Raw genomic sequence first — 22415 nt, 5'->3', positions numbered from 1 at the left:
CTTCTTTATGTTGAAGATATCCACTTCAATCAGAATATATCTTCATACAGTATTGTTGTTGAAGTGTATAGTGATCTTCTGGTTCTTCTCATTTCACTCAGCATCAGTTCATGTAGGGCTCTCCAAGCCTTTCTGAATTCATCCTGCTGGTCATTTCTTATAGAACAATGATATTCCATAACCTTCATATACCATAATTTACCCAACCATTCTCCAACTGATGGACATCCACTCATCTTCCAGTTTCTAGCCACTATGAAAAGAGCTGCCACAAACATTTTGGTGCGCACAGGTCCCTTTCCCCTCTTTAGTATTTCTTTGGGATATAAGCCCAGTAGTAGCACTGCTGGATCAAAGGGTATGCACAGTTTGATAACTTGTTTGGCATAGTTCCAAATTGCTCTCCAGAATGGCCAGATTCTTTCACAACTCCACCAACAATGTATTAGTGGGACATGATTTGGACTCTGATTGATGCATAGTATTTTCATTGTTTATTGTTTTTTTCTCTCATGGTTTTTTCCTTTTGTTCTCATTCTTTCACAATATGTCATAATCTATATCAGATTGATTGCCATCCTAGTAAGCAGTGTAGGGGAGGGGGAAAGAAAGGAAATCAAAATCTTATAAAAGTAAATATAAAAAACTATAAATAAATAAATAAATGTTTAAAAATAGGAGTTCTAAATTCTTTCCTTCACTCCTACCTTTCCCCTTTCCTCTAGAAGGCAAAAAATTTAATCAAGTCAAAATCATTTAATCATTTTCACCTTATCTTGGTATGTAGTGGGAACTGCTCTATCAAACCCCTTTCTAGTTTTCCCAGAAATTTTTGTCAGACAGCAGATTTGTTTGTCAAACAGTAGATTACTGTAATTATTTACTTCTGTGTTATTGGGTCATCTGCCTAAGCTATTTGACTGACACACTAACTTGTGTATTTCTTAGGCAGGTTGTTAAGCAGTATGTTGTATAATTTGAAATCCGGAACTAGTAGGCCACCTTTGTTAAAAAAATGTTTTTTTTGTTAATTCCCTTGATATTCTTGACTTTTTGTTCTTCCATATTAATTTTGTTACTGGTTTTTTTTTTAGTTCTATTTAATTCTTAGTAGTTTGATTTGTATGACACGAAATGAGTTAATTAACTGAGGTAGAATTGTCGTTTTTATTCTATTGACTTAATCTCCAATTTTTAATGTTCTTTAATTGTGAGAGAAGTGTTTTTTCATTGTGTACATCAAGCAGTTTCTATGGTTGTCTTGACAGATAAACTTCCAAGTAGTTTATCTCAAGTTTTTAAAAATAGAATTTTTCTTTCTCTCTCTTCTTTCTGGAATATGTGGGAATACCCAGTGCTTTTTTGAGAAGTACAGAAATAAGTCAGTGTTCTGCTAAAGTAAAATATGACATCAGAGGCTAAATATAATGCCAATAATGAACATTAAATTTTAAGTATGACCTACAATCTAATATCATTAATCTTTAGTCACAGTATATATATCTGATGTTAAGAGTAATTTGGAAGATCTATGTGCCAGAAAAAAGCATGAGATATTTCCTACTCTTTCATCTTTATTAATACTGAAACTGGAAACCGCTTATGTCTGTATTGTATGCATGTGAATGCATTTGTTGTTCTATAAAATTCTGAGAAATCTGTTAACCGCAAATGAGAGAAGCAATAATGTGGTATGGCTATGAGTTGGGGACAAATTTTGGTAGGATTAACTTCCTTTTGAGGAATCATAAGTGGCCTGCAAGAATCAGTAGAGGTTGAGCAAATATGCTATATACCCTTTTTTTTTTTTTTCAAGTGCTTTGACTCTCAATCTGAGGTGATTATTTCATATCTATTGTAAAACAGGAAGCACATTCAGATAGTATCAAAACCCACTTCCTTATATGTACAAAAATAAAGACTTCTGACAGTAGCAAAACTGATGCTTTTCTTTTAAAATGGGTAGAACAGTTTTCATGGATTTGTTTTCAACCAATTAGAAGCAGAAACAAGTCAAGTCCTTTGAAAACAAAAACTCAGGCATAATTCAGTTTATTAATTTAGCCAAAAACACTGAAAAAATTCAGAAGTCTTCAGCATTAATTGTTAATTTTCAGAACAGGAAGCAATGTTCAGAGAACAGCTATATGAAATTTCAAGCCAAGGTAAGGTGTAATGATCCAAACAAGTTCTTAGCTTCTGGCCATAGAAATAAACCCACTAGTTTGGACTTTGCTCTGGGTACTTTTTGTTCAAGTAGCTCAGTTATGTGGAGGATGTATTTGTTGTGTAATGAAGCTTAAATATTGCAAAATGAAGTGGCTATTAAATGTCTTTTAATGTCATGTAAGTTTTTTTTTTCCCAATTTTTAGAAGTATTTCTCCCAGGTGTCTAATTGTGACTTCCGGCTAGCATAAAACTGAAATAAATTATTGACTTAATTTCCTTCAGCAGTTTTTTTTTTTCCCCATTTAATAGTATTTTTTTTTCCATTTAATAGTATTTAGTTTTTTTTTTCCTCAATTACATGTAAAGATAGTTTTCGATATTCATTTTTGTAAAATCCTTTCAGTTTTAAATTATACTTGAGCTTAATATTGATTAGATAATACTAATGGTTAGAATGATTACATTCTAGGCTTAGAAGAAAATATTATGTCTAAAGTTAAGTGAAGGAACAAAAAAATTGAATAATGCTGATGCCCTGATTAAAAAGTCTTCTTGAAACAAAACTCTTTAATAAAATTGGCCTGAGTTTGGAAGTTAAGTTTCACTTCAGTACTGAAGTAGTTGATAAGGAGAATAAGAAGGTAGCAATATTATCTCAGTTATAGTTTTCTTGAGTATGGTCAGGGAGTCAACAGACAGAATTAAGGGTTACCTTCCTAGATTTTTAACAATGCATTCATCTGGGACCGAAGAAAGGGACAATTAAGTTTTCTTTTTGAATGGCTATTACTGTGAATGATTTAGCTGGGTACTCTATGAGCTGAGGTAATCAGGGAACATTATCATGCCTTTACCTGGATAGGAAGGAGATAATAAGGGACTCTTGTAAAAGACTGGTGTAGAAAGAGTTTGTTTCTGAAAAGTTTTTTCCTGTTGTATTCATTCTACCCACAGTGATGAGATTTCTTGTTTAAAAAAAGTATAATTGTAGAATCCTTTGGCTTCCGTAGTAGAAGTACTATTGTATTTAGAAGATTAAACTGGTTTTAGAAATTTATTTCCCCATTTTATGACATCTTTGAGAATATTTATTTTCTTTTGTAAATAGAAGGCATCTTTCAGACTTATCAAGAATGCCACATTGTTAGACTGCCTGGTTCCTCTAACTTTATCAGTGTAATTGGGAATTTGTTTCTAGCTTAGCTTTAGGAGCAAAAGTCTGTTTGGAAAAGATTTCAGGTTATGAAGATCATTTTTGGATATACCAACATTTCTAATGCAATGCCATTGCACTTGTTATTTCTGAACACAAGGGTTTTACATAATAGTACTTGTTTGAAAAGATCACTATGATTTTTTTTGTGAACTTTAAGGAATGTCTTTATTCATTACCATTTGTCTGGGGCTGGTGCAACTTAAGCAAATAGGAAAGTTTTTCATTTGTAGTGGAAATATGCAAGAGCTTTAACGTTCACAGAAGCTATGCTTCCATTTACTAGACTAATGGGAGTATTCTTTGCAGAGCACACAGGTCAATGACATACTTTGAAATCATCACCTTCAGGGCTGTGTTGTAGTAAAATGAGGTGAGATCTTAGCATTTGGACTTTTGAGTTTATAATCAACACCTTAATTGTTAGATGTATCTTTTACACCATAAAAACATGTCTTAGAAAATAATATTGCCATTCTGATTGAATTGATGCAAAAGCATCATAGTATAATATATATATATATGCATATATATATATAGTGCTGGGTTTGGTGTAAGTGATAGGGGTTGAGGTCCCTTTAAGATTCCTTTCTGATTTCCCAACCCCCATGACTGACCTTTGATTCACAAACCTGATCAAAAAGCACCCTTTTGAATTCCAATGATATCTGGGCTTTCCCCAGCCCCCACAGGATCTGAGCTAACTGAAAAGCCCGTCAGAACTTGGGGCATAGGTATAAAAAGTATAAAAGAGCCAAGGTGGAGCTCTCTCTTTGCAGGAGCCCTTCCCCCCAAACATGGTATCATTCCTGTCATGTAAGGGTTCCTGCCCGTCCAACGGCCACCTTTGGCCCTGGCGTATTTCTAACTGAACTCTACTTCCAAATTTCTACAATAAACCTCTTTTTATCAATCTAGGTTTTCGGGTCTGTAGATTCATTTACAGGGGGACCCTGCGCCTCATGGGATTATCATACTATCTTTGTGCCATTTTAGCACTTCTTTCCTAGCTTTCATAGAAATTTATGGACAAATTCTCGCTCATTCTAGTTGGAAGCAAGTTTTAATTTCCCCAATTTTACTGTCAATAAATCAGTATACAATAAGTGGCTATATGTCTCTCTTTTTTAATATTTCATTTCACTTTTATTTGCATTTTCATATTTACTCCCATGCATAAACTTTTCTTCTTTATTTTCTTCTGAGCAACCTCTTCTTCAGGTTTAGAACATCTTGTTCCTTTTCAGTATCATCGCAATATGGCCAAGGAGAACTCATATATATAAGTTGATTTGACCTTGAGCCCTGTAAATACACTGCCACATTGAGAACCTCATTAATCTGGATGTGCTCAGTGATGAGAGAATCCCCATCTATTTACTATATTCAATTCTGCATTACTCTCTGCATTTTTAAGCATACATAGTAAGAACTGAGCACTCTTTTGGGGCTAGTGATCCTGTGTTCAATTTTATTGAACAAAGCCTGGGCACACCTGCTAACTCCACCATTACAATGGTGGAAGGGAACATGTTGTTTCTTCATTGTGACATCTTTCAAATAGTTGATAGCCTTTCCAGATATGCATGCCCTTGATAACTTGGGCTGTTTTTCTTAATTAAAGGTAAACAAAAAAATTGTGTTTAAAAATTTCAAGTTCTATATTCTCTTCCTCTTAAATGAGAAGACAAGCAATTTGTTACACATGTGCAGTCAAGTAAAACATATTTCTGTATTATTTGTGTTGTGAAAGAAAAAACAGACAAAAGAATGAATAAAATAAAGTAATATATACTTTGATCTATCTTTATATTTCATAAGTTCTTTCTCTGGAGGCAGATAACAGTTTTCATTATAAGTCCTTTGGAATTGTCTTGAATCTTTGTATTTTTGAGAAGAACTAAGTTGATCATCATACAGTATTGCTATTAATTATTTACATTGTTCCCCTGGTTCTCCTCATATAACTTTATATCAATTTATCTAAATCTTCCCAGGCTTTTCTGAAATACTCCTGCTTGTCATTTCTTATAACCCAATAACAATTACATACCATAGCTTGTTCAGTCATTCCCCAATTGATGGATATCCCCTCAATTTCTAGTAGTTTGCCACCACAAAAAGAAGGGTTGTAAATATTTTTTACCTCTTCCCTATCTCCCCCATTTTTTAAATCTCTGGGATACAGATCTGGTAGTAGTATTTCTGGGTCAAAGGTTATGCACAATTTTTATGGCCTTTGGGGCATAATTGTAAATTGTTTTACAGAATGGTAGAATCATTTTACAACTCCACCAACAGTGTGTGGGTGCCCCAATTTTCTCATATCTTCTTTGACATTTGTCATTTTCTTTTTCTGTTATGTTAGCCAATCTGATAAGTATGACATGGTATCTTGGTTGTTTTAATTCTCATTTTTCTAATCAATAATGACTTAAAGCATTTTTTCATATAATTGCTTCAATCACTGAATACTACCTGTTCCTATTCTTTGATCATTTATCAGTTAGGGAATGATTTCTATTCTTATATATTTGACTCCATTTTCTATATATTAGAAAAAATGAGACATTATCAGCAACTTTCAATTTTTGTTAGTATGTGGTGTAAAATACTGTTCTGTAGTTAGTTTCTGCCAAATGTCAGTTTTCCTGGCAATTATTATTTTTTTTTTTTATCAGATAATGACTTCTTGTCCCCAAATCTTGGATCTTTGGGTTTGTCAAATATGAGATTACTGTGGTCATTTATTACAATGTATTGTATTTCTAATCTGTTCTATTAATCCACCATTAAATATTTTAGCCTGTACAAAGATTGTTTTGATGATTACCACTTGTAATATGGTAGTGCTATGACATCTTTCTTGACTTTTTAAATTGATTCCCTTTATTTTTGTTCAGATGACTTTTGTTACTATTTCTTTAAGTTGTAAATAGTTCTATAAAACAATTCTTGGGTAATTTTATGGCATGGCACTGAATAAGTAAATTAATTTAGGTTAATTTGACATTTTTATCATTTTGGCTTGACCTACTTACTTATGAGTAATTGCTATGTTTCTAGTTGTTTAGCTTTGCTTTTGTGTGAAATGTTTTGTAAGTGTGTCCTTGTTTTAGTTCCTGGATTTGTCTTAGCAGGAAGTCTCCCAAGTAGTTTATTTTGTTTGCAGTTACTTAAAATGGAATTTCTCTTTCTGTCTCCTGCTGCTCTGTTTTGTTGGTAATATACAGAAATGCTGCTGATTTATGTGGCTTTATTTTCTATCCTGAAACTTTGCTGAATTTATTTTTTAGTGCATATTCTGGGATTCTCTAAGTATGCCATCATATCATTTGCAAAGAGTGATAATTTTGTTGCCTTATTGTCTATTCTAATTCCTTCAATTTCTTCTTATTGTTTTATTGCTGTTGCTAGTATTGCTAGAACAATATTGGATGGTAGTAGTAATAACGAGTAACTTCACCTTTGATCTTACTGAAAAGACTTAGCTTATACCCATTGCAGATCATATTTACTGATTGTTTTAGATAGATAGTACATATTTTAAGAAAGACTCCATTGAATCTTAAGCTTTTTTAAGCATTTTTAATTGCTATGAGTATTTTGTTTTATCAAAAATATTTTCTGCCTTTATTAAGATAATTGTGTGATTTTTGTTGTTTTTGTTATTTATGTGGTCAATTAAGCTGAGAGTTTTCCTAATACTAGGCAAATCATTATTCATTTATTTGGCATCAATATTTATTAGGGAAACTGGTCAGTGGTTTTCTCTTTCTGTTTTTGCTCTTCCTGGTTTAGGTGTCATCACCATATGTTTGTCATAAAAGGGATTTGGCAGAGCTCCTTCCATGTCTGTTTCTCCAAATAATTTACCTAGTATTGGAATTAATTTTTCTTTCAATATTGGTAGAATTCACTTGTGAATCTCCGATTCTACAGATTTTTTTCTCACATTCAGCTTGTTTTTCTGAAATAGGATTATTGAAATATTTCTATTTATGCTTCTATTAACTGGATAATTTTTATTTTTATCAGTATTCATCCATTTCATTTAGACAATAACTGTCTTTCATTTACTTTTTTTTAAATTGAAGCTTCTTATTTTCAAAAATGTGCAAGGATAATTTTTCAACATTGACCCTTGCGAAAAATCTTGTGTTCCATTTTTTCCCTTTACCCCCACTCCCTCGCCTGAATGGCAAGCAATCCAATATATGTTAAACATGGTAAAATATATATATATTTGATCAACTTCTTGATCTGCTAATAATTAGTTACTCTTTTAGTCCATCCATTCAAGTGTAGGTGAACAATTTGTAAGTAAATTAGTACTAAAGAATAAAATGTACAATTTCAGTTGCATTAAATTACAAAGATTTTGTATAGATAAAACAAATATAACCAAGATTTAAAGAGAAAGCAGAAAACTGGGGGGAAATGTTCAACAATATTAATTGATTATATTGTAATCTTTTCAATAAATTTTTATATTAAATAAAATTTTTATATTGTAAGTTTTTATATTTAATCTATTGTAAGCTTTTAAAATATTTCCTTTCATCCTTCATTCAACCAGTTTTGTGTTGTTTTTCAGTTCTGTCCTACTCTTTCTGATTTCACTTTTGAGTTTTCTTGGTAAAGATATTGCTGAGGTTTACTATTTCCTTCTCCAGCCCATTTTACACACAAGGAAACTGAGGCAAACATGATGCAGTGACTTGTCTGCGATCACATTGCTAGGGAAGTGTCTGAGACCAGATTGGAACTCAGGGCTTTGTGATTTCAGGTCTAGGAATCAATTCACTGAGCTACCTAGCTGCCCTCAAAAAGTAAACAAGTATTAATTAAATGCTTTGTTGAGTATTCTGCTGAGCCCTGAGATACAAAAGGAGACAAAAGTAGTCCTTGCATTCAACAAGGCTTTTGTGATCTTGTGATGTAGGTGTGCTTTCTTATTTACAGAGATGGACTATGGTCATATATACTATTAGTTTTGAGATCTTGATGACATTTACTGAACTGTTCTTCTTGTTCTATTTGTGTTACAAAGGGACAGAACAGGCCTGGATACATAAATTGAAATGATGTAAAAAGAAAAGATGTTAAAAAACTTATATTTAAAAAAAAATAAACAGTGGTCTTTTTCTAGTCCTTGACATCTGCTTCTTGGAAGCTTGTCTTTTTTTTTTTTTTTTTAAATGCCTGTAGTTATTGAAACTAAACCTAGTGGTAGAGAAAAACTCTCAGATTCTTTATCTCTCAAATGCGATCTCAGACCAGATAGTATCATTTCTTACCTCTCTAAAATTTTATGCTCCTGTATATGTTATGAGTAAATGTAGCTATCTCCCCAGTCATCTCCTTAGAAGCTTTCTTTTTCTCCATAACCTCTAACATTTAACATAGACATGTACCCTTTCTCTCCAGCCCTTTCCTTTTCCAAACTTAATAGCTTTTGTTTCTATAACGTAACACAATGTGTTACTTTTGGCAAGTAGGAAATAGAATGGGTAATCAAATCCTTATAAGCTCCATAATTTCTCAGAAGCAGCAATAACTCAAGAGATCCTCAAGGTGGTGATATTTCCTCACTACATACAAAAATATGCTAGTTTCATTATTTTTTATCAAAAAACAAGCTTCATTGAAAGCATATTTTTGTATATCAGTGTATATTTTGTATATTTGTGCGTGTATATATTAATATGTATTATATTTCAGTCCAAGTAAGGCACCATTTGCATTATAGCAAATTTTACAATTTATACAAACATATAATTTGATTGAAATTAGCTACACTTTTTTTTTTACAATTTCATTTTAATAATATGATTCTGTTTTAGAATAGTCACAAATCATGACAAGTTAATGATTCTGTTCTGAAGTGAAGTAAATTATGTAATCCCTCTCATTTTATAGATGAAGAAACCAAGACACAGAGGTGAAATGATTTGCTGCTAATGAGTGGTAGAGCTAGAATCTTGCCTTGATATTTATGTTCCCTCCTCTTCTCTAGCTCCACTGGTCCCTCTCTCTCCATACCTTCCTTGTTTGGTGGTGAAGAAAAATGCTAGTGGTAGAGGAACACTCTGATTCTTCATCTATTAAATGAGATCTTGGAGCAGATTGTATCATTTCTTACCTCTCTAAAATTTTAGGCTTCTGTATGTTAGGCGCAAATGTAGCTATCTTCCCAGTCATCTCCTTAGAAGCTTGCTTTTTCTCCATAACCTCTAATATTTAACATAGGCATGTACCCTTTCTCTCCAACCCTTTTCTTTTTTAAACTTAATAGCTTTTGTTTTTGTAACATAACACATCATGTTGGTTTTGGCAAGTAGGAAATAGAATGGGTAAAGATAATGTGTTCAGGTAAGAGCATTTTGTTTTGTTTTGTTTTGTTTTCCCTGAGGCTGGGGTTAAGTGACTTGCCCAGGGTCACACAGCTAGGAAGTTGTTAAGTGTCTGAGACCAGATTTGAACTTGGGTCCTCCTGAATTCAAGTCTGGTGCTCTATCCACTGTGCCACCTAGCTGCCCCCAGGTAAGAGCATTAAAAAAATTTCAGAACTTGGAGGATAAACATTGTCTTATGAAGTACAAATTGTGGTCATGTTAGCATGTTATAAATGTAGGTCAGCAGAATCAGGAAGGAGAGGAACTGTGACGTTAAAGAATTATCACTCTAGATATTGAAGTCAATAAGAAGGATAGTATGGAATGGAATGTAGAGGATAAATTACCTTATGATGTGTAGGCAAAAAAGTTCTAGGAACAGTTGATTGATACATGGCTTTATACTATTCTTCCCATCATCTTGTACTAAAGGTCATAAGAATACAAAATCATAGTGATAAAATTGAAAGAAATCTTTATTAGTGGATAGAATTGAAAGGGATTTTCATTATTGTGGCATAGAAACAAAATTTTGTATTTTGATTCAAGACCTTGGTTTTATATCTTGACTGCTTCCTGTCTATTTGGTCCTGAACAAGGTATAACTTGAAACATTCTCCTCTAGTTATAAATTGGATTTCTGTTTCTCTAGATCTGTTATCTAATGTTATTTTATAATCTCCAAACAGTGCTACAACTGTCTTTCTAGAGTATATTTCTGTAATTTTATAAATCTAGTTTGTAAGGCTAACTAATTCATGTCCTCTTAACTTCAGCTGAATCTTCATCGCTGCTCAGCAGTGTTATTTTATTTTATTTTTTTTAATTCATTCCTGGTTAGCTCAATTTATTAACAAAGAGTAGCTCTTCCACACTACTTCCACACTCCTCAAACCTTCAGTCTTAGACTTTTCCTTTTCTACTTACTTCTCTGATAAGGACTTTAGTTTTTTGCTTATAAAATTGAGGCATCTAGAGAGGAACTCTTGTCTCTTCATCAAATAAGTAAACATCCATTTCTCCTTTTCAGTTTATTTCATTTAATTAAAATTTTATTAAAGCTTTGTTATATGGAGACCATTGTGCTAGATATTGGAGATAATACGAAAATTAAATGAGATGAAGTTCCTAATCTCATGGAACTTCTAGTTATTGATGGATATGACATTCCATTAAAAATGTGCTAGACACATGACTACGCAGGACAAAGAGGCAGTTATATACAATAGAGTGAAATTCAGATTTTAAAATCTTTATTTTGACTTTGGACAATCAGCCAGTCATATTCAAATATATTTATAGCCAGTTCCTATGCTTTGGATATAAAGACAAAAATAATAGTATAACAGTGCCTACCTGTGGTAACCCTGGATATCTTAGAATCAGCCAGAATCAGGATAAGCAAAAGTCTTTATTCTTGGTCTTTTGGGGTCACCATTAGGGGATTAGATCTAGCAATCTCCACACCTTCTTCCTCTCTCTCCACCTCCAAAAGCATGATTCTGCTTGTCCTACACCACCCTCTCATCTCTCTCTTTTCCTTCTTTGTCCACACCCACTGATCCAGCACAGAATAGTTGGGAGGGTCATTCTCCAAGCATATGTTAATAGAGAATTGTCCAATTGGTAATTAGCCCTATGTGCTAGGTTACCTTGCATCTGCCCAGTTCTAGCCTTTTACACCTACCCTTAAGGGTCTCAGTTTCCTTATTTTTCCTTATAGGTGACATCATACTGGACATATTCAAATGTGTGACTCTATCCTAGATACTGAGGAGTGGCAAAATGAAGTTTAAAGAAAATAATTCCCCACCTGTAGTAGACCCTAGTGAGAATAAGGGATTGTAGGCATATGATATATCATAAGTAAAGGCATGGAAATAAATGGGAGAGTACGGATTAATTGAATTTACTAGACAGTCAAGTTTCCATGTAATATATATTAGAGGTGGCTAGGAAAAGCACATGGTAATCCTGAAAATGTAGAATGGCACTCAGATGTGGAAAGCTTTGAATGCCAACCTAATGTTTAAAATTCATTTGGTAGGAAATCATTGAAGGATATTAAATAGACTAAAAATTTATCTTTATTTATTCATTCATCCATTTATTTGTATTAAATTTTTGCATAGTTTATGAATATATAAAATATAAAAATATTTATTTTCATGTATTATATATAAATAAATTTTATAATATAACAATAATATATTTATAAATAAATTTATAGAAAGATAAATCTGGCTAGGGTTGTGAATGATCAAGAGGAGCTGGACAAAATAGAAGCTAGTAGATGGGTTAGGACAACTTTATAATCTTCTCTGCAGGTGGCCTATAGGATATGATACATTTAAAGGAGATGTACACTTTAGGGAAGATTAGATATGGAGCCAGCTTGTGAAGTGCTTTATATGCCAAACATTATAAGAAGTACTCAGCTTCTTGAGAATGCTTGACCTATGCTGTAAAAATATATTAGTTTGGCTGCTATGTGTTATGTGGATTATAGATGGATGAGGCTGGAATCAGGAGAATAAGTTAGAATTGAGAGATGATGAGGGCCCAAATGGATTGATATCTAGGTTAATGAAGAGAAGAGAACATGTGAAAATGTAGTGAAAATAGAATTGAAAAGATTTAACTGACTTTGTATTGGGACTGGTAGATGAGTACAAAGGATTGAAGATATACCTGAGCTTGTGATCATGGGATATATGGGGGTAATCTTGATGAAAAATAGGATAGCTTGAGAAGAGGTTGATTTTGGGAACAGAAGGAAGAAGTTCTTTTTTGAATGTCAACTTTGAGATACTTAGTAGAAATCTGTTTTTTTTTTTTTTTTTTAAGCTAGGGCTAAGTGACTTGCCCAGGGTCACACAGCTAGGAAGTGTTAAGTGTCTGAGGTCAGATTTGAACTCCGTCCTCCTGAATTCAGAGCTGGTGCTCTATCCACTGTGCCACCTAGCTGCCCAACACGTCCTTTTTAATAACTATAGGTCAAGTGTTTAGGTGGTTTTTTTTTTTTTTTTTAAATAGTGAAAATTGAGAAATCTCATTCCCATTATCATTTTCATTAAATCATTAGTAATACCTCTCTGAATAAGTTTGCTGCATGTTGTGATTTTTTTTTTTTTTTTTTTGAGACTGGGATTAAGTGACTTGCCTAGAGTCACACAGCTAGGAAGTGTTAAGTGTCTGAGACCAAATTTGAACTTGGGTCCTCCTGAATTCAGGGCTGGTGCTCTCTCTACTTTGCCACCTAGCTGCCCCCATGATTTTCTTTTTTCAAGGAAAAGTATATTAAGAATTAATGGAAACTGCTTTTAGTTATATGGAGTGTTACATTGAATTTATTTAAATTTTTTTTATTTTACTCATTTTTACTTCATTTAGTTTACTTTATTTCATATCATTATATATTTGTGTTGAGCAAAATCACTTTTACTCCCAATAAAGGATTTTCTGAAAATGCTGATCAGAGGCTGGAATTCACATTGATAACCCAAAGTATAAGTCTTGATACCTCTGGAAGTGGTCCCCTTTATACTGTAGATTCCACTATGCCTTCCTGTCACCCGTTGATGTTGACAGTGTACTCTGTCTTTTAATTAATTTGGTATATTCAAATCCATTTCTTTGAAAGTTGGACATTTACCAAAAAGGGAAGGGGAGGATGGAAGAGTTTAAATACACCCATTACTGGTGGAATTTTTATAATCATGGCAGTTTTACTTTTGATCATACTGCTTCCTTTTGTAACCTGTTAGCAACTCTGGGACCTCAAAGACCACAGGCACTGCAAAGGTAGAAAGGTAAAAAGGATGGTGATTATGAACTCAAAATATTGTGTGACTGTTTTTCCAGGAGAGGTTCATTCATTACCAGATGATTGACTACCAAGTTTCTTGGCTAAAATAGTTCATAAATGACACTTGATAAATTGTGGAAGTGCTACAATCTACATTGGCTGAGCATGTACCCACTGTGTTGATATGGTGTAATATTTGCTGTTACAAAGCATGGAGGACTTCTGGAAATCCAAAGGAAGCCTTTTTTTCTTTTGGATACTTAATTTAACAGAACATGCCTGAAGTTCCTTCTATATAAGATCATTGCGTTCAGCACTGAAACAATTAAAAAGTTTGGGTACTGTGGTTTATGTAATATAGATAAAAGTACAGTCCTTTACCTTGAAGAATTGACTGACTTCTTTCTCCTTTCACTAACTTCAGATGTCTAATTCACTTGTATGTTATGACATCATCTTCCCAATGTCATGGTCCTCTTCGAGAATGAAGGACAAACAACAACAGCAACAACGTCAGATGTTAGTAAAACTAATATACACATGCACACGCTGATTTTTTTTTAACACTTTTTTCATCTAATGAATAAAGTAAAGACATTTATTAAATGCCAGGCATTGTGCTCAGTAATAAGAATTTATATACAAAAGTGAGACAAAAAAAGAGACCAAAAATTTTTTAGAAATTTTATGTTCATATATACACAATGTTAGTGTTTATTTGGTTACCCATAGTTGAAAAAGAGGTAAAATGGACTTGGAAAGAAAGAAGAGTTAATGAATTGGAGGCAGAAAGGTGGAAAATAGTTTAAAGATGAACATAAGGTTTCAGTGCAAAGTCAAATAGCTTATTTCCTCATGGATATGGAGCCTCTTGTCAAATTTAAAAGCTAGAACAGCAGTAGTACAGAAAATGACTAGGGAAAGCTGAGGCAGCGTGGTCTTAAGTAGTGCAGAACTAAGTAGCTTTTAGAGGCATGGTTTCTGGTAGTATGTAAGGATGATTTGCTAGAAAGATAAATAGTTTTGTCATATAAAGAGCTTAATTACTTATGCATAGTAATATGAATGTCTAATTTGATGCATTCAGCTGCTGGAAAGGGTAATTTTCTTTGCCATTCTTATCAATGTAATCCTTTACCACTCCTCATCTAAGTCTTTACTTCAGTAGAGAACTTTCTATCTTAGTCAGAGTAGTATTGGGATTGAGGAAGGGAAGAAAGAAGGTTAGTTTTTAATCCCTAACCTTCTGTTCTATTCCCCACCCCCCATATCCACTACTATCTCCCTTTGTCTCCTTTTCTTATTATTTTTTGATTGAAATATAGAAAAGGAGATGTAGGAATAGGGTGCCTTCAAGCAGCCTTATTCAATAAACGTGTTCAGAATTAGGAAATATATTAACAATGTCTAGTTATTTTTATCATTTCCCAAAGTACTTTCTTTATTTTTCACCCCATTCCCAAGACTTCTCAATTTAACTTTCCTTTGATGCCCATATAGGTGATGATTCACAACTAAATTAAACTATTTTGCCCACTAATATTCTAGAATTGCGTACTTTCAAAAAAACTCAAGATGGTTAGAATTCACCTGTAATAGGAGACTGTGACCACCACTGTGTTTCATCCTTCATTGTTCTCATTAAACTAGGTATTCATCAGTTTTGGGGATCCAGTTTTATGATTTGATTGGTTATAATCACAATTTTAAATGATCAAGAAGTGGAAAAATATATATTCAAATATGTACTCTTAATGAAAGTATTCTAGTCTCATTGAATTTTAAAGACAAAGGAGACATTATAGATAATTTCCTTCATTATAAAAGAATTATCTACAAAATAGTTAAGTGACATAACCAAGGCCACAGCTAGTTAGTAGCAGAACCAGATCTCCCAATGCACTACTCTAATTCCATGCATTGCCATTGTTCTTTTTAAAAATTCGTTTTTATTTTTAGAATGCCATAACTCTTGATCACAACACCAAAAAAACTCTAGACTTAATATGTTGTGATTAATGTGGTGACACTAGTTTTTAAAATTTTAGTAAATTTTTAAAATTTAAAAATGCAAATTAAAGAATGTATTAAAATCCAATATTTAATATTTTTTATATGTGAGTCAACATATTTAAATCATTTCTTAGAAAGGACTGCTTGCTTGTTTTAGAACTTCCCTAAGGGAAAACACATGGGCCCAATTTTGTAACCATGAAATACGAAGGCATATGATGCCTCTTATTGATCTGTGGAAATTGGGACATAGTATCTCCCTTGACAGCATTATTTTTGGTTTTCATTTTTCTTTATTTTTTCCGTAGTATCGTCTAGACTGTCACAGCCATCTTCCCCCCAGTCAAGCTGTCCATCTCCCTCCATCTCAACTGGTAAAGTCATCTCTCCATCCCAGAAGCACAGCAAGAAGGCACTGAAACAGGTAATCAGGCTAGTGTGTGCTCATGAGAAGTGTAGATCCACATTGAACATCATGTGTCTGTTTTTATTCATCCTGGGAAATGATTAGTTTGAAACTTCAGACTTGCAAGGATTGTGGGGTAGGAAGAATATATTTGGAAAATTTCAAATGACTTCCAAAAGTATTAAAATGAAAGTACATTCAAATAAAGATGAAGAATTATTGATATACAGGTAGATAAATAATGTCATCTCTAAACAAATTAATAATAACTACGTACATCATAGGTCCTTGGAATGATTTCTATAAGGATAAAGTACAGTTGCCTTTCTATTTGCCTCAGAGCCTCTTTTGATTATTACAGTTTAGTTTAATTTTTAAAACAAAAAACAAAGACCTTGTTTATCTTTGTAAGATTTAGGAAGGCTTTGAAGAACTTTAGATAATTTACAATATTTTTGCATATCAAAGCTCCTCCATTTTAGTCTGTATTCATCATCATTGACATGTCTTCTGTGCTGAATTATGAAATCGAGGAAAAATTATAAGACAAGATAACTTGTAAGGTGTATATTTATAATGCAAACAGTTTTATATAAAATTTTGTCTGACCATTTGACCATTTCTTTTAGAATGGAAATGCAAGTACTTTCAATATTTTTTGCTATCTCAATGGTTTTTAGTAGTGAAAAGATTTTGTTTTCAAGTTATTGACTTTTCCCATCTTGATAAATCTCTTTAAGAATTGCAATACAGATAATTTGTGGATTTGGAATTTTTTAATTCACAGGAAACAAACAGTTGAGTGGAATTTTTGTTTAAGAAAACTTTGAAACTCTTTTAAGCATGCTTAGGCTATTTCTAAGTGACCATAGCAGAATGCAGTGTTATTGATTTGATTTACTTGCCATGGCTGGTGTGTGTCAAATCAGTGAGCAGCAAGGCTCATATCAGTCTTAGAACCTTGGAATATTTTTCAGCCTGTTTAAAAAAAAATGAGAAAAGTAGAGGTAGACAAGTGGTAAGATTATTTTGATGCAGATATTTATTGAGTACCTATTTTGTACAATGCACTAGATACTAAGATGAAACAAGATGGTCTCTGTTTTATAGAGCAACTTCTACTCTCCATGGTTCATTTCATTTCTCTACCTCATCTTTTTCTTATTCCCAAGTATTCTTTTCCAGCGAAATATTTTTTTAACTTTTTTAAAATTAAAATTTATAATTTATAACATTTTTTGACAGTACATATGCATAGGTAATTTTTTACAACATTATCCTTTGTACTCCTTTCTGTTCCGAATTTTCCTCTCCTTCCCTCCACCCCCTCCCCTAGGTGGCAGGCATTTCCATACATATTAAATATATTATGGTATATCCTAGATACAATATATATGTGCAGAATCGAATTTTGTTGTTGCAAAGGAAGAATTGGATTCGGAAGGTAAAAATAACCTGGGGAGAAAAAACAAAAAAATGCTCACAGTTTACACTCATTTCCCAGTGTTCCTTCTCTGGGTGTAGCTGATTCTGTTTATCATTGATCAATTGGAATTGGATTAGCTCTTCTCTATGTTGAAGATATCCACTTCCATCAGAATACATCCTCATACAGTATCATTGTTGAAGTGTATAATGATCTCCTAGTTCTGCTCGTTTCACTCAGCATCAGTTGATGTAAGTCTCTCCAAGCCTCTCTGTATTCATCCTGCTGGTCATTTCTTACAGAACAATAATATTCCATAACATTCATATACCATAATTTACCCAACCAATTGATGGACATCCATTCATTTTCCAGTTTCTAGCCACTACAAAAAGGGCTGCCACAAACATTTTGGCACATACAGGTCCCTTTCCCTTCTTTATATAAGCCCAGTAGTAGTACTGGCTGGATCAAAGGGTATGTATGGACAGTTTGATAACTTTTGGGGCATAGTTCCAAATTGCTCTCCAGAATGGTTGTATTCTTTCACAATTCCACCAACAATGCATCAGTGTCCCAGTTTTCCCACAGCCCCTCCAACATTCATCATTATTTGTTCCTGTCATCTTAGCCAATCTGACAGGTGTGTAGTGTCATCTCAGAGTTATCTTAATTTGCATTTCTCTGATCAGTAATGATTTGGAACACTCTTATATATGAGTGGAAATAGTTTCAATTTCATCATCTGAAAATTGTCTGTTCATATCCTTTGACCATTTATCAATTGGAGAATTTTCCAGGTAAATTTAAATGTGATTTGAACCTGATTTTCAGGCCTACTTTTTTCAGTAGGCAACCAAGAACTGGGAGATCAGATTCTCTGGCTATTATATCTTCTATGACAGGAGAATAATCAAGGGTAGGATTGATGTGAGATCAAAAGCCTCTTCTGGAATGAGAATTTGGAAGCTTGAGCTAGCCTATTTCATGTTCATCTTCAGTCTTAAAGCACTTTGGGGAATAAAAGTTAAGTTTGACAACTTAGAAAAGTCAAGAGTATAGAATTTTATCTTCCCTTTTTGACTAAATGGAAGTAAGACTTTGCTATTTTATTTGAGCATCTATACTTTTTAAAGATAGACCTTCTTTTAAGGCAGCAATTATGAGACTTTATAGAGACCTTTTAATTTTTGCCTTTGGGTTTTTTGTTTTGTTTTGTTTTGTTTTTTGCAATATAGTATTCTGGAGACTGAGAATGTGGGAAAAGAAAACAGAACAACCATAATAAACACCAGACCAGGGTGAATGCAAGTCAACCAGCTACCATTAATACTCTTGTAAAAAGAGACTTCAGAAGTCTTCTGGTTCGATGCAATGAGCATCCTTTTCATTGCCAAAGTATTATTTGGCCCCGTCAAGTAATTAAACAACTCTATTGTGGGGAGCCCAGTAATCATATGAACTGTTCTAGATAACTAATAAGAGAAATGCAAGTTAAAGCAACTCTGAGATTTTACCTAATACCTTCACACAGATCATAAAAGACAGAAATATTATTAAAGGTCTTGGCTTTGGGAAAACAGTTGCTCTGATGTAATCCTGGTAGAACTGCGAATTGTATCCATTCTTAAAACAACTAAAGTTAGATAAGAACTGTCACTAAACATTTCATACTCTTTAATGTGGCAATCCCCATGCTAGGTGTATGTGTCAAAGAAGTTGCAGACATGAGATTCCATACATACCAAAATATTCATAGTAGCATTTTTATGATAGTAAGATTAGTTCTTAAAGTCTAAGAAAGGCAGGATTATAGATATACTTGAGGAAAATTTGTATTCATTGGAGTTGAATGAAAAAAGCATTATATGTATACACCATACAAAAACAAATAAAAACAACACCAAAAAAAAAAAAAACCAGTAAAACTGAAATTAAGTAGAATTACTAATCTTGGTCTTGAAGAAAATAATGATGAAAGGTTGGTGGAGAAGTCAGGGAATATGTAGAATTTTGCATACTTTATCAGATACACTAAATATATTAAAACTGTATTAACTAGTTTGGCTAAACTGTTTTGGTTATTTCATTGGAGGAATATATAGGCATAACCCTGTCATTTTACAGGTGAGTAAACTGAGGCCATGAAAGATTAAATGACTTATCTAGGGTTATATATTTTGGGATATGGGGAAAAAGAAAGATTTGAACCCAGTTCCTCTGACTGCAGAACAAAACAGCTCTTTCCCTGAACTCTGGAATGTATCAAGAATTTCATAAAATGATGTTGAGGTAAAAACCAAAAATCATCAATAAAATAAAATCTAGGTAAAGCTTAGTTTGTCTTTCCAGTTCTTCTCACCAAAAGGTAATGAAATCAGTCTGACATAGCCTCTTCTTGTTATTGCTCTTTCCTTTTCTAGTTGTTAATTTAACCATCCTGATGATAATGTTTTGATATTTTGCTAGAAATTGAATTTATCTTACTTAGCTTGCGAATTTTAGTATTAGCTCTCTTAATTTTTTGGTGGGAGGGGGAATACAGATATTGTATTTCTCCTATTCTATGCCATTTTTCTCCTTATTTTTTTCTACTATGGAATTGATATTGACAAATATTTCATTCCATATAGAAAGAACAGAATAAGAGGCTTTTTTTTTTTAAAGCTTTTTTTTTTCCCCCCAAGACATATGCATGGACAATTCTTTAATATTAGCCCTTGCAAAATCTTGTGTTCCAATTTTCCCTCCAGTTCATGTCTCTCCAGGTCTCTCTGAAATCATCCTGCTCGTCACTTCTTACAGAACAATATTACCTAACATTCATATACCATAATTTATTCAGCCATTCTCTAATTGATGGGCATCCATTCAGTTTCCATTTTATGGCTGCCACAAACATTTTTGCACATGTGGGTCCATTTCCCTCCTTTAAGATCTCTTTGGGATATAAGCCCAGTAGAAGCACTGCTGCCTGCGTCAAAGAGTATGCACAGTTTGATAACTTTTTGAGCATAGTTTCAAATTGCTCTCCAGAATGGTTGGATCCCTTCACAATTCCATCAACAATGTATTAGTATCCCAGTTTTCCCACATCACCTCCAACATTCATCATTATCCAGAAAAAGACTTTAAAAAAAAAAAAAAAAAAAGAGGCATATGAAACTGTGAAGCACTATTATTATACATAGTTTGGTGGGGTTTTTTGTTAATATAGTAGTACCAACATTTGTCATCTTTTCTGAATTCCCTTCTGTATTTCCTTATGTTCTTCTATTTGTACTTAAGTGTTTTATTGATTCTCTTTTCTTTTTTTCTTTTTTTATTAGAACCTTTTATTTACAAAGCTTATGCATGGGTAATTTTTTCATCATTGACCCTTTCATAACCTTTTGTTGCAAATTTTCCTTTCCTTCCCCTCCCCACCTCCCCTAGCTGGTAGGTAGTCCATTACTCATTGAATATGTTGTTGATTCTCTTTTCTTTGCCTTTTCTGGTATCAGTAGCTCTCTCTCTCTCCTATCCTTCCCCCATCCAGACCCAGAAAATAATAGCCCTCTTTTGGAGGAAAAAAAAATATATATTTGTAAAAAAAAGAGAGAAAGGATTTTAGGGAATGAGGGGAAGAAGAGAGAGGAAAGAGAGAGAATAGTTAAACAAAGCATCCACAACAGTAACTGTGTCTGAAAATGTTTATTTCATGCTACACCTATAGCTTATTTTTGTCAGGAGGTCGTAAGCATGTTTTGTTTTCTGAAGTCATTATTGGTCATTGTTTGATCAGAATTCTTTATTTATTCTTCATAATATTCTAATCATATAATTTGATTTCCTGCTTTTAGTCACCTCTCTTTGCATCACTTCATAGAAGCCCTCCCAGGTTACTTTGAATTAATTTTATTATTTATTATTCATTATTTTGCACAATAATATTCTGTTACATTCATGTACAATAATCTTGTTCAAATATTCCCCTACTTTTTTTTTTTTTTTTTTTTGCTGCAACAAAAAATGCTGCTTAAAATTTTTTTTTTGTTCAAAAGGATCCTCTCCCTCTGTCTGACTCTCCATAATTTTTTTTTTTTTAAAGATTCACAAGTTGTTGAAACTGGAAGAGGCAATAGATATTTAGTCCAACTCCCTCATTTTATAAATGAAAGAAATGAAGCCCAAAAGGTTCAATCTTTGGGATAAAGTTATAACTTAAATTAAGGTCATCTATCTGACTTTCTTTTGTAACCTTTCTGCCATGTACCAGGCTTGTTGATAATGACTCAGAAATCCCATCTGCCAGTATTTTCAATATCTGGAGCAGAGCTTTACTTCATTTAAATTCAAGGTCAACTAATCTCTCTCTTGCAATTTCCCTACTTAGGAGTTTGTCAGTTTTAGTTAGGTTTTTTCCTGTCCTTTCCACTTCATAGATAAATTCTCCTTAGCACAAAAAGCCCAAAACAGAAACAAAAGCTTGAATAATTTCCATTTACATTGTTCCATCCAGCTGAACAGTTGCTGTATTGCTTCTTTGAGCTACCTCTTTTCACCAACAGATCTAATCTTGCTCTTTTGCCCCTCAAATAAACCTTTTTATTGTTCTTAGCATTTCTTTCTTCATGTCATTCTATGTTATAGCTGTTATAATGCTGCTTTTAGGAGACTCTTTCCCTCCCATTCCTTCTCTCCTTTCCTCCCTTCCTCTGTGTGTCTCTCTGTGTGTGTATATATAAATTTAAGTTGGTGGCTTTTCAGTCAATCAAAAAGCATTTATTAAACATCTCTATGCCTAAGCACTGTACTCAGCGGTGAGGATTGAGAAAAGCAACAATCTCTGCTCTCAAGGAGAATATAAGCAGTAATTCTTATTTAGATAAAATTGTTTGTCTTTATAATTTCATTTTTAATTATTTTCCATTCCTCTTGTACCTCTTTTTCTAGAAAAGATAAGTCCAGAGGATTCTAACTTTTCTCTCCCTCAGCATCC

The 22415-nt window shown here is 33.1% G+C and overlaps 1 protein-coding gene across 2 annotated transcripts in view; it reads left to right on the top strand.

The window, feature by feature from the left end:
- ASXL2 (ASXL transcriptional regulator 2) overlaps window positions 1–22415 on the top strand; it is a 132682-nt gene that overhangs the window by 85046 nt on the left and 25221 nt on the right. For both annotated transcript variants that reach the window (XM_074300057.1, XM_074300056.1), the window contains exon 5: window positions 15911–16026. In XM_074300057.1, the coding sequence (XP_074156158.1) occupies window positions 15911–16026 (116 nt within the window). The remainder of the gene's footprint in view (window positions 1–15910; window positions 16027–22415) is intronic.

Source organism: Sminthopsis crassicaudata, chromosome 3 (assembly GCF_048593235.1).
Source record: "Sminthopsis crassicaudata isolate SCR6 chromosome 3, ASM4859323v1, whole genome shotgun sequence".
In the NCBI taxonomy this organism is placed as follows: Eukaryota; Metazoa; Chordata; class Mammalia; order Dasyuromorphia; family Dasyuridae; genus Sminthopsis; species Sminthopsis crassicaudata.
The sequence above is the reverse complement of the archived record's forward strand: the minus strand, read 5'-3'. Positions and strand labels throughout refer to the sequence as shown.